This window comes from Staurois parvus, unplaced genomic scaffold (genome assembly GCF_062004578.1).
Source record: "Staurois parvus isolate SC_StPar_1 unplaced genomic scaffold, SC_StPar_1.0 ptg000636l, whole genome shotgun sequence".
Lineage (NCBI taxonomy): Eukaryota > Metazoa > Chordata > Amphibia > Anura > Ranidae > Staurois > Staurois parvus.
This window is the reverse complement of record NW_028318432.1, coordinates 8,068,983-8,078,217: the sequence shown is the minus strand read 5'-3', so window position 1 is coordinate 8,078,217 and position 9,235 is coordinate 8,068,983. Positions and strand designations below refer to the sequence as shown.

At 47.2% G+C, this 9,235-nt stretch overlaps 1 protein-coding gene across 1 annotated transcript in view; it reads left to right on the top strand.

The window, feature by feature from the left end:
• Nucleotides 1-384: 384 nt before the first annotated feature.
• The window catches only part of ARHGAP21 (Rho GTPase activating protein 21), a 275,502-nt gene continuing 266,651 nt past the window's right edge, over nt 385-9,235 (top strand). The window contains exon 1 of the mRNA XM_089693776.1: nt 385-674. Coding sequence (XP_089549902.1) covers nt 597-674 — 78 coding nt within the window. The 5' untranslated portion in view covers nt 385-596. The remainder of the gene's footprint in view (nt 675-9,235) is intronic.

Here is a 9,235-nt window from a genome sequence, read left to right as displayed (position 1 = left end):
CTGCCTTCCGCTGCCGTTCAAAGATGATCCTCCTGTTATGCTCCAGCACTGCCGGCAAACCCTCCACACACCCGGCAAACCCTCCACACACCCAACGCCGTCTCCCACTCCCAAGCGTCCGATCCACGCTTTTATAGCCGTCCCCCTGCCACCGCCTACCTCCACGCCCCCTGCCACCGCCTACCACCACACCCCCTCCCTCTTTCTTTTACAAATATTGCTGGAATTAGAAGAGCTAACCAAGCCCCGCCTCTTCCCCGCCCACCGTGTTCTACCGTCCGGCGCTTTGAGGGTTAGACCAATGGGCGGTCCGGTATTCCCCGAAGTCGCCCGGTGATTGGTCCGGGGCCGGCACGCCCCCTCCCGTTCGCCGAGCGCCTGTGGCAGTGAGAGTCAGTGCACGGGGGAGCGAGGTACGCGATGTGTACTCTGTGCGCGGCTCCGCAGCGCCTTCTCCTCCCGACCAGCGGCGGCACCGAGTCCCGGTGATAGAGCCCCTCCTCCGCCGCCCCCCCTCCCCCCACATGTCCCCACCGCTCCCCTCCACCAATGTGGACTCCTCCGCTTCTCCTTTGTAATCGGCACAGCAGGGAATCATGGCGAGCCGCCGGACTACTCCACCTGAGGGGGACGGCAAGAGGAAGAGGCAGCCGCCCAGCAGCCCGACTGGCGAGGTGAGAGGAAAGCTGTCCCGGGATCACACCGCTACCTGCTGGGGGTGTGCAGAGCCTGGTCGCCGGGGAGGAGAGGGTGGGGGTGCTGGGAGATGTTGTGCCACAGGTGGCCTGTAGGGGGAAGTGGGCGCTGTGGTGCTCGCACAGGCTCATGAAGTATCCATGGTAACCATCCAGGGTGATGGAGGGAATGCTGTGCCTGTGGGATGCAGAATGTTCCGGGATGGACGCCGCGCTCGTGATAACATGCTGGTGGAGAGGACCCGTCTCATCCATTTAAGTGTTGTGCTGTGAATAGTCCACGTCTGTCTCCACACACGGTACAATCTGATTGCACAATCCCCTTTAGATCTGCCAACAGAAGTGTCCCCTCCGATTGGACAGTTCTGGTAGGTCCTCGATACATCGTCCCGGTAGGGTAGATCTACAGGAGATTGTACAGAGATTGTTCTGTATATGGTGAGCCTAGAGCTGCCCATACAATCTCATGTATTATCTTCTTTAGGCCCTTGTATTTTTTATTTTACACGTGTTTCCGATTGTCATTCATAGGGCAGACCGGGCACGTCAGTGGCGTGTCCATTGTGCCAAAGAAGCTAAAGTTGGCCATACACGTGTTGTTTTTCGGGCGAGAATATTCGTGTGAAAGTACTTTGAACATTCGATAAATTGGACGAGTCATTCCAAAACTGTCTTTTGCTTTTAACATTCGAGATTAAAATGAATGTCATTTCTGAACGATAACCGCATATACCGGCCGAAAAATCGTATGATCGAGAAAAGTTTTCCTTTTTTCCCCTTTGAATCTTCGCGTCACTGCGGTCGAAAACAATCATCGATTTGGCCCCACTAACGATTAGAAAATCAAACGAATATTCTTGAAACGAAAATTCCCGTCCGAAAATCTGTACGTGTATGGCCGTCTTAAAGTACCCAGTTCTGGCCGTGAGCCCGGCACGTTTGGCTGCGTGATAATCGCGGCAAAGTCGCACCGTGCTTGGGGTGAGATTAATGCAGGCCGTAGACGGTTTGTTTATCGGCCGAGTTTTCATCTGAAAGAATAATTGGCTGATTATCGCACTGTTAGTGGGGCAATGGCATCGACCAATTTTCGCGGTTCCTTCTCATTTCGTTTATCGGCAATGGTAGAAAATACGTGAAAAATGGCCGATTTTCGCAATCATTGGTGGCAACATTGTTTTACAGAACGAACAATGTTTCGTTTTTAGGATGAAAAAATCAGCCGATAAACAAACCATCTATGGCCTGCATAAGGCTCCGTTCACAATTCTGCAACTCCAAAGTCGGGCGTTTCCATGGCGACATTACATTGCAACTTTGGATGGGTGCAACTTGGATGTGACTTTGGCTGTCACATTGATGGCATTAAAATGCGACGTTGGAGAGTTTGCACTCAAGTCGCATGAAAGTCGCATCAAAGTGCAGGAACCTTTTTAATGTCGCTGCGACTTTAAGCTGCATAGATTTGAATGGCTTCCATTGTAATACATGGACTGCGACTTTAAGCTGCATAGATTTGAATGGCTTCCATTGTAATACATGGACTGCGACTTTAAGCCGCATAGATTTGAATGGCTTCCATTGTAATACATGGACTGCGACTTTAAGCCGCATAGATTTGAATGGCTTCCATTGTAATACATGGGCTGCGACTTTAAGCCGCATAGATTTGAACGGCTTCCATTGAAATACATGGGCTGCGACTTTAAGCCGCATAGATTTGAATGGCTTCCATTGAAATACATGGGCTGCAACTTTAAGCCGCATAGATTTGAACGGCTTCCATTGTAATACATGGGCTGCGACTTTGTGTGCAAAGTGTGAATGGAGCCCAAAGAATAATGGTACTGCAAGGTCATCGCCGGTTTTGCTGCGATTCTGCCTGCGATTCCCATACACTTCAGGTCCGATTTTCGCCTCGGCTTCAGCAATGCGATGTTGTGGAGCTGCCCGCCGCCTGCAGACCTCTCGGAGTGGCCGCATTCCACTTATTGAATGCCACCTGCTTCCATTGGCTGGGCCGATGTGATGTCACCCCCGGGAGTCCCATCGGCTTGGAATTGGTGAATTTCTCGAGTGAGCTGCGTGTGCGTGGCTCGCTGTACAGGGCAAGAAGGGCATTTAATGCAGACGAGACATGTGTGTTCTGTCTACAAATCCTGCCTGGCCACCAATGTTTGCTTGTTGTCCTCTATAAGCCGGCCATACATGGATCGAAATTCGGCCGATCCAGCAGGGACTGTGAGAATTTCAATCCATGTATGGGGGCACCCAGGTTGTACAGAAGATGATCTAGCAATCGATTGACATCAGCCTGTTTGGTATTTTCCGATCGATCCGTTCTTCCAGTTATAGCCTGCAATGCTAATTAGGATTTCTCCGTTACCTTTTTTTTATCGAGTTGCAAAAAATTGCATGTGATTTGAGCAGGAATACAGCGCAATGTCTGTCCAAATCACATACGTTTTCCCTGCGGGTGCGGTGCGATATTCAGTGCGATTTGAGCCATTCATTTTGTATGGGATCAATCTGCACGGCAAAGGTATCGGTTTTAGGTATTGGAGCATTTGCAGGAGTACAAGTACAGTATGGGAGCAACCCGAACACTAATCATTGAGTTCTGACAGAGGGGAAGTGTCCCGGCCATCACAACACAATGGCGCTGAGGGGGGGAGAATGTATGAATGGGGGAATCAAATTTTTTTTTCTTGAACCCATTGGATACATGTATGGGCTGCCCTGAACAGTCTGATTGTACAATGCTATACAATCTCCTATATTTACCAAAGTGATATAATAGGAGGACACACCTAAACAATCCATTCACTTTGTATCAAACCAGACAGGCTCTTCTACTATGTGGTTGTTGATAGATCTAAAGGAGATTGTACAATCAGATTGTGTGGTGTATGGTCAGCCTCAGGCACATTCACTCAGTGTCTGAGCTGTGTTGATTTGCAGGCTCCGTGCCAGGCGGATAGGATACAGTTGTTCTCTGTGTGCCCCGCGTTCACACCATAGCTCTGAATACTGACCCCGCAGGGTGTCACAACGACCTCAGTGCATAGACTTGCATGGAGTGACACTTCAGCTCCATTCATACTTGTACATCTTATGTGACTTTGGACACAAAGTTGCATGACAAGTCGCAGCCCATTGTTTTCAATGGCACCCATTTGGATCAATGTGACTTAAAGTTGCAGGGATTTTGAAAAGCTTCCTGCACTACTTTGATGCGACTTGAGTGGCAGAGAGTGTAAAGTCACATCAAACGTGTGACTTTGGAGACGCACGAGTGTGAACAGAGCTTTAAAAAGTAAACTGCCATTTGTTGCGCTATAGAAGTCCTGTATAATAATAATTTGTTGTAACAATGTATCGCAATTTGTTTTTTAAATGCAGTCTGTCTCTTCCCCCCCCCCTCCCCCTTCCTGGGGAGATTCACTCTCACTTTGTCTTGGTGAATGTTGACACCAGGAAGGTAGGGGAAAACACAAACGTTTAAGTTGTCACCAGAGACAGGAGGCATCTTTCAATGGGGACACCTATGCAGTGAGAGGATCACAATGAGATCTTCTCCTGGTACCTGCTGGGTCTCAGAGACCCCGAAGCTGGCCATACACACACAGATTTCTCCATCCATAATAACAGTGTGGGTGGGGGAATCTCCCTCTGCCGGCTATTATATTCTGACAGCCGGCACCCATGGCTGTCAGAATACCCGAGCAGTGCCTGCATGGGATTGGACGATACATGGGACTGAACACGGTTATTGATTGGCTGACAGTTTTCCACCCGGCTCCCTTGACAAAAGTTAGTTGGTGCTGACAGCGGCCCCTGGGCTCCAATTTCATCCAGTTCAGTAGGAACCGGATGTCACCGTGTCACTCTAGAACGTGTCCCCATGGGAAGATCTCCCCTCATCACTGGCTGTCATGATGACTCTTAACATTTAGGATTTCTGCTTCTGTTCTCTTTTGAAGACTGATCAGCAGGATGAATGGAGGGATGAAGTCCTCAGTGGGGACACGGACTGCAATAAAAACTTGCCCCTCGCCCTTCTATGTAGAACTAAGGCTGGGTTCACACTGATGCGATGCGGTAAACGCACAGGAACTGCACTGCAAAGCAATCCACTGCGGGTGTCCATTAAAAGATAACGACATCCCAAGAGCAGGTCACAGAACGCCGAGTGTTTGCCTCAATTGGATCTCATGGGAATGAACACTCATGCAAACAGATTCCAGTAAGGCCAAAAAAATTGCATGCATTTTTTTTGTGCAGATGCAGTGCAGTCTGAGCATTCAAAATGATGGGCTCAAATCGCAACGTCAAGAATCGCGTATGATTTGCACAGGAATTCCTGTATGAATGACATGCGATGTGACCGTGTTATCCGGGGCTAGAAATTCTGGGATCAGTTACAGGTTTGCAGAACTTTCGGCTAGCTTCACACTTTGATGTCAGCTTCTTCTGTTTTTAATGCACATTTTTCCCGCATTTTCAAGCAAAGGCGTTTTTGTTTAGGCCAGGGGTAGACAACCTGTGCCTCTAGCTCAAGGGTTCTCAACCTTCCTAATGCCGTGACCCTTTAATACAGTTCCTCATGTTGTGGTGACCCCCAACCATAAAATTATTTACCCAGTAATTATAATTCATGAGTGTCGTTTTACCTCCAATACTGCTGCTTTCAACACAGTAGCTGCTTTTAACAGAGTAGCTGCTTTCAACACAGCAGCTGCTTTCTACACAGTAGCTGCTCTTTACACATCGGAAATATGTGTTTTCTGATGGTCTTAGGGGACCCCTGTGAAAGGGTCGTTCGACCCCCAAAGGGGTCGCGACCCACAGGTTGAGAACCACTGGTCTAGCTGTTGTGGAACTACATTTCCCATGAGGCATTGCAAAGATTACAGTTACAGCTATGACTTGCAGAGGCATGATGGAACTTGTAGCCCTGTGGCTCTCAGGTTGCCTACCCCTGGTTTAGGCCAATAACAGGCCTCTACTAGGAGGAGGTGATGGTTGGTGGGTGTAAAAAAAAATGCATGTTACCTGCATTTTCCAGGCACTCCCATTGAGGTCTATGTGCCTAAAAACACACCAATTCGCCCCATAGAAGCGCCTGTCCTCCTTTGGTGTGATCAGTGACAGGACATCGCTCAGTTGTAACTGCGACCCCATAGAATGAAATGGAAATCTTATTGTTCTGGAAACATGGGACAGATCGCTTGTGTGAATGAACCCTCCGTGATGGAAGCAGCAAAGTTATTTCTGGTGATGTCTGCGACCGCACACTACCAGGGGAATCATTCCCAGGAATTCTGCAATCATTTACACTGGTTAGTTATGACACCGATCACCCAGAAAGGACATTTTGCTGAGCTGCTCTCTGTCCATTCTACAATCGGAATTGATCTTCACCCCATTCCAACATTCATAGGAGATGAGCTCTGATACACAGGAGAGCAGCTGAGAAATTCCGATTAATAAGTATCCAGAGCAGAAGGACAGGAAGTGTGTTACTGGCAGGATCTCCAGGTGAAATCGGATGCAGCCACCATATCTACGGACTAGTCAGCTGCATTGTTACATTTTTTTTTCTCGGGTTTATAGTGGTTCTTATGCCGTAAGGTCCCAACCATGGTGCCTCCTGCATGGAGTTTGCATGTTCTCCCTGTGTTCGTGTGGGTTTCCTCTGGATACTCCGGTTTCCTCCTACACTTCAAAGACATGCTGGTAGATGAATTGGTTTCTGTATAAATTGTCCTAGTTTCATCCCTGGCCGTGCGGGATCTCCTGCATGGTGGGGGTTGGGGAAAGACCTGGCAACCCACCCTGTAAAAATAGTTGCTAAGAGAATTCATGGAAAAAGTTGCTTACGAGTGACAGTCCATGCAATCGCCAATTGTCGGATACGACTGAATGGATAGATAGATATGCCGTAAGGTTGAGGTGAAAAACATTCTGTGCTGCAACTCGTGATTTTTGTGCCGCAATCTAAAGTGCCTGATCCCACATGCAGGGTTTTGTTCATTTTAACGAGATGAAATTGCACCGCACTGCACTGAAAGTAGTGTATGCACTATTTTTAAACGCACGGCAACCGAATCGCATGGTACTTTGTATCATGAGGTTTGGTGCGGGCAAACGCAATGTGTTGTAACCTGCGTTCAGAGTGATGTTAACTTTAACTGACCCCGCAGCAGATTGCAAGGGCATTGCAATTGGAATGCAGTGCTGGAAGCGTACGGGAACGTGGCTCCCCTGCACTGCATTGCAGTGTGAATGACTACTAAGGGCTGCTGCACACTAGATGCAGTCCAGTGGTTTTTTTTTTGTTTTTTTTCTGCATAAAAAATGCGTGCACAGTGTTTTCCATGTATTCCAATGACCCTAGTTCACACCAGTGCTGTCAGTTTCTGATGCAGAAAGAAAAGTAGAACATGATGCTTTTTTTCTGCACAGAACGGAACTGGAACATAGCAAAATACATCCAAAACGCAGCAAAACAGATTGTGGTGTGAACTGTAAGTAAAAACACATCTGGAACGCATCTTGAGTGCGTTTTTGCGGTGTGAACTTGCTCTAAGGCCTCATTCACATGGATGTACTGATCCATACGAAGGGACTGTCTTCCCCTGCCCGGGGATGCAGAGGTGTTCCATGCAGGCAGTCCTGTCAAATCAATGACAGTCGGACATTTGCGCGGATCTCCATGTGCATTCTGGAGTGTTCCTCTATGCGGAGCGGATGCACACATCATGATGTGTCTGTGTCCTGATCATGCATTGGACCCTCAGGGATGGATAGTCCCGGATTCACATGGAACACGTGTGTGGGTGACGACGGCCCTTTCATACAGATCAGTACAGCAATGTGAATGAGGCCTAACTGCTTTCAGCGTTCCATAGACACAGCTGTGCCTTCCGTTCACTTGGGGGACAAGAAGAGTTCTGTCATTCTTGTGTTCATTTCAAACCTTCACAAGCCTGTTGGATCACAGTGGGTAGGATGGGTCATAATATTTGGGGTGTCCCCTGACATACAATGTGAAACGTTACACCTGCTACAATTGCAGCTAAACTTTTCTGGCCTCATTTTTCATTGGTCGGGCTGTAGTATACCGCTGAAAGCTTTGAGCTGATTGGGGGAGCGCTGTTTAGTCGGCAGTATAAAATGATACAAGGAAGGCAGACTATCCCCCTGAGCGGCCTCTCTGCCAGGAGTCTGAGCCAGTATAGCCCACATTGTCTCTTCCACCCCCCTCCTTCCCTCCCTCCCCGAAAACTCCTGACTCCTCCCCCTTAATTCTCTTTTTCTGCCTGGACAGCCAATACATGTAGACAAGTGTGCCCAGCCAGGCCAGCGCTGATACAACAGAGGCAGCTCTGCAAAAGTCAACAGCAGTGTGCATAGACACTTTGCATCCAGGCCAATTCATGTCCGTCTTGGCATGGTCTGCTGCAGAACCTCTTGGGGGAGGCAGAATCCTGGATAATGATTTATTTGGAAGAAGTTACGCAACATTAAAATACCAGCAGTGACTGTGTGCAAATATCCGTACACCGTACCAACCAATCCAAAGTCATCTTTGTTCTGGCATGGTTCGAGTGTGGTAATATGAATGCCAGCCGGCTGCTTAGACCCTTTTTCCGTAAGCATTGCCCTTTGAGCCACTTTTATTAGTCTTCTACTCGTCTGTAGTCGTACTCGGCAATATTTGAAATTGCTGGGGTGATTGACGTTGAGGTTAATGCTGCCGTCTAAACTTGTTTTATCATCCGGGGTCTGAAAATCTCTGAAAATATTGCCGTGTTTTCCTCTTCTACACGTGCTGATGGCTCCTATGACTTGTATACATCTGTGTGCTGAACATTGTTTACATTGATCTCCGAGTGTACAAACAAATGTCACTTTGTAAACGTTGGCACCTTTGTTCTGTGCTTTCTTTGACATGGGTGTAGTAAGCAGATGTTGAATGGACTTGTGGGAAATTGTATGAATTACTACAGGGTGAGCTGTCAGAGTCAGGAGTTCTGGTATTTCTGTTCTCTGAATGTATAGAAGAACTCTTTACCTTCACTTTGGCAGCTGTCAGGAGAGGTCTGTGCTGACTTGTCGTATGCAAAGATCAGCATGTTCTATGTGTGTATATGGAAATGTTTGTATGATAAAAACAAAACAGAAACCTAAAAATATAAAAAACATTTAATACAGTTTTTGTTTATATGTATATTTTTTAACATATATGAAAAACAAAAACGATATGTACTCTGTGTTTTTTTTTTTTAAAAAAAGGTCTGGCTTGGCAAAGGAGCATTTTATCCTCAAAACTTGCTGTTGCTTCATATCCCTATATGAAGTAAAACACAAAAGTATGCTGCATCCGCCTGTTGATGTATGTATGTGTGTGTGTGTGTGTCTGTGTGTGTGTATATATGTATGTGTGTGTGTATATATATATATATATATGTATATATATATACACACACACACACACACACTGCTCAAAAAAATTAAAGGAACACTTTAAAAAC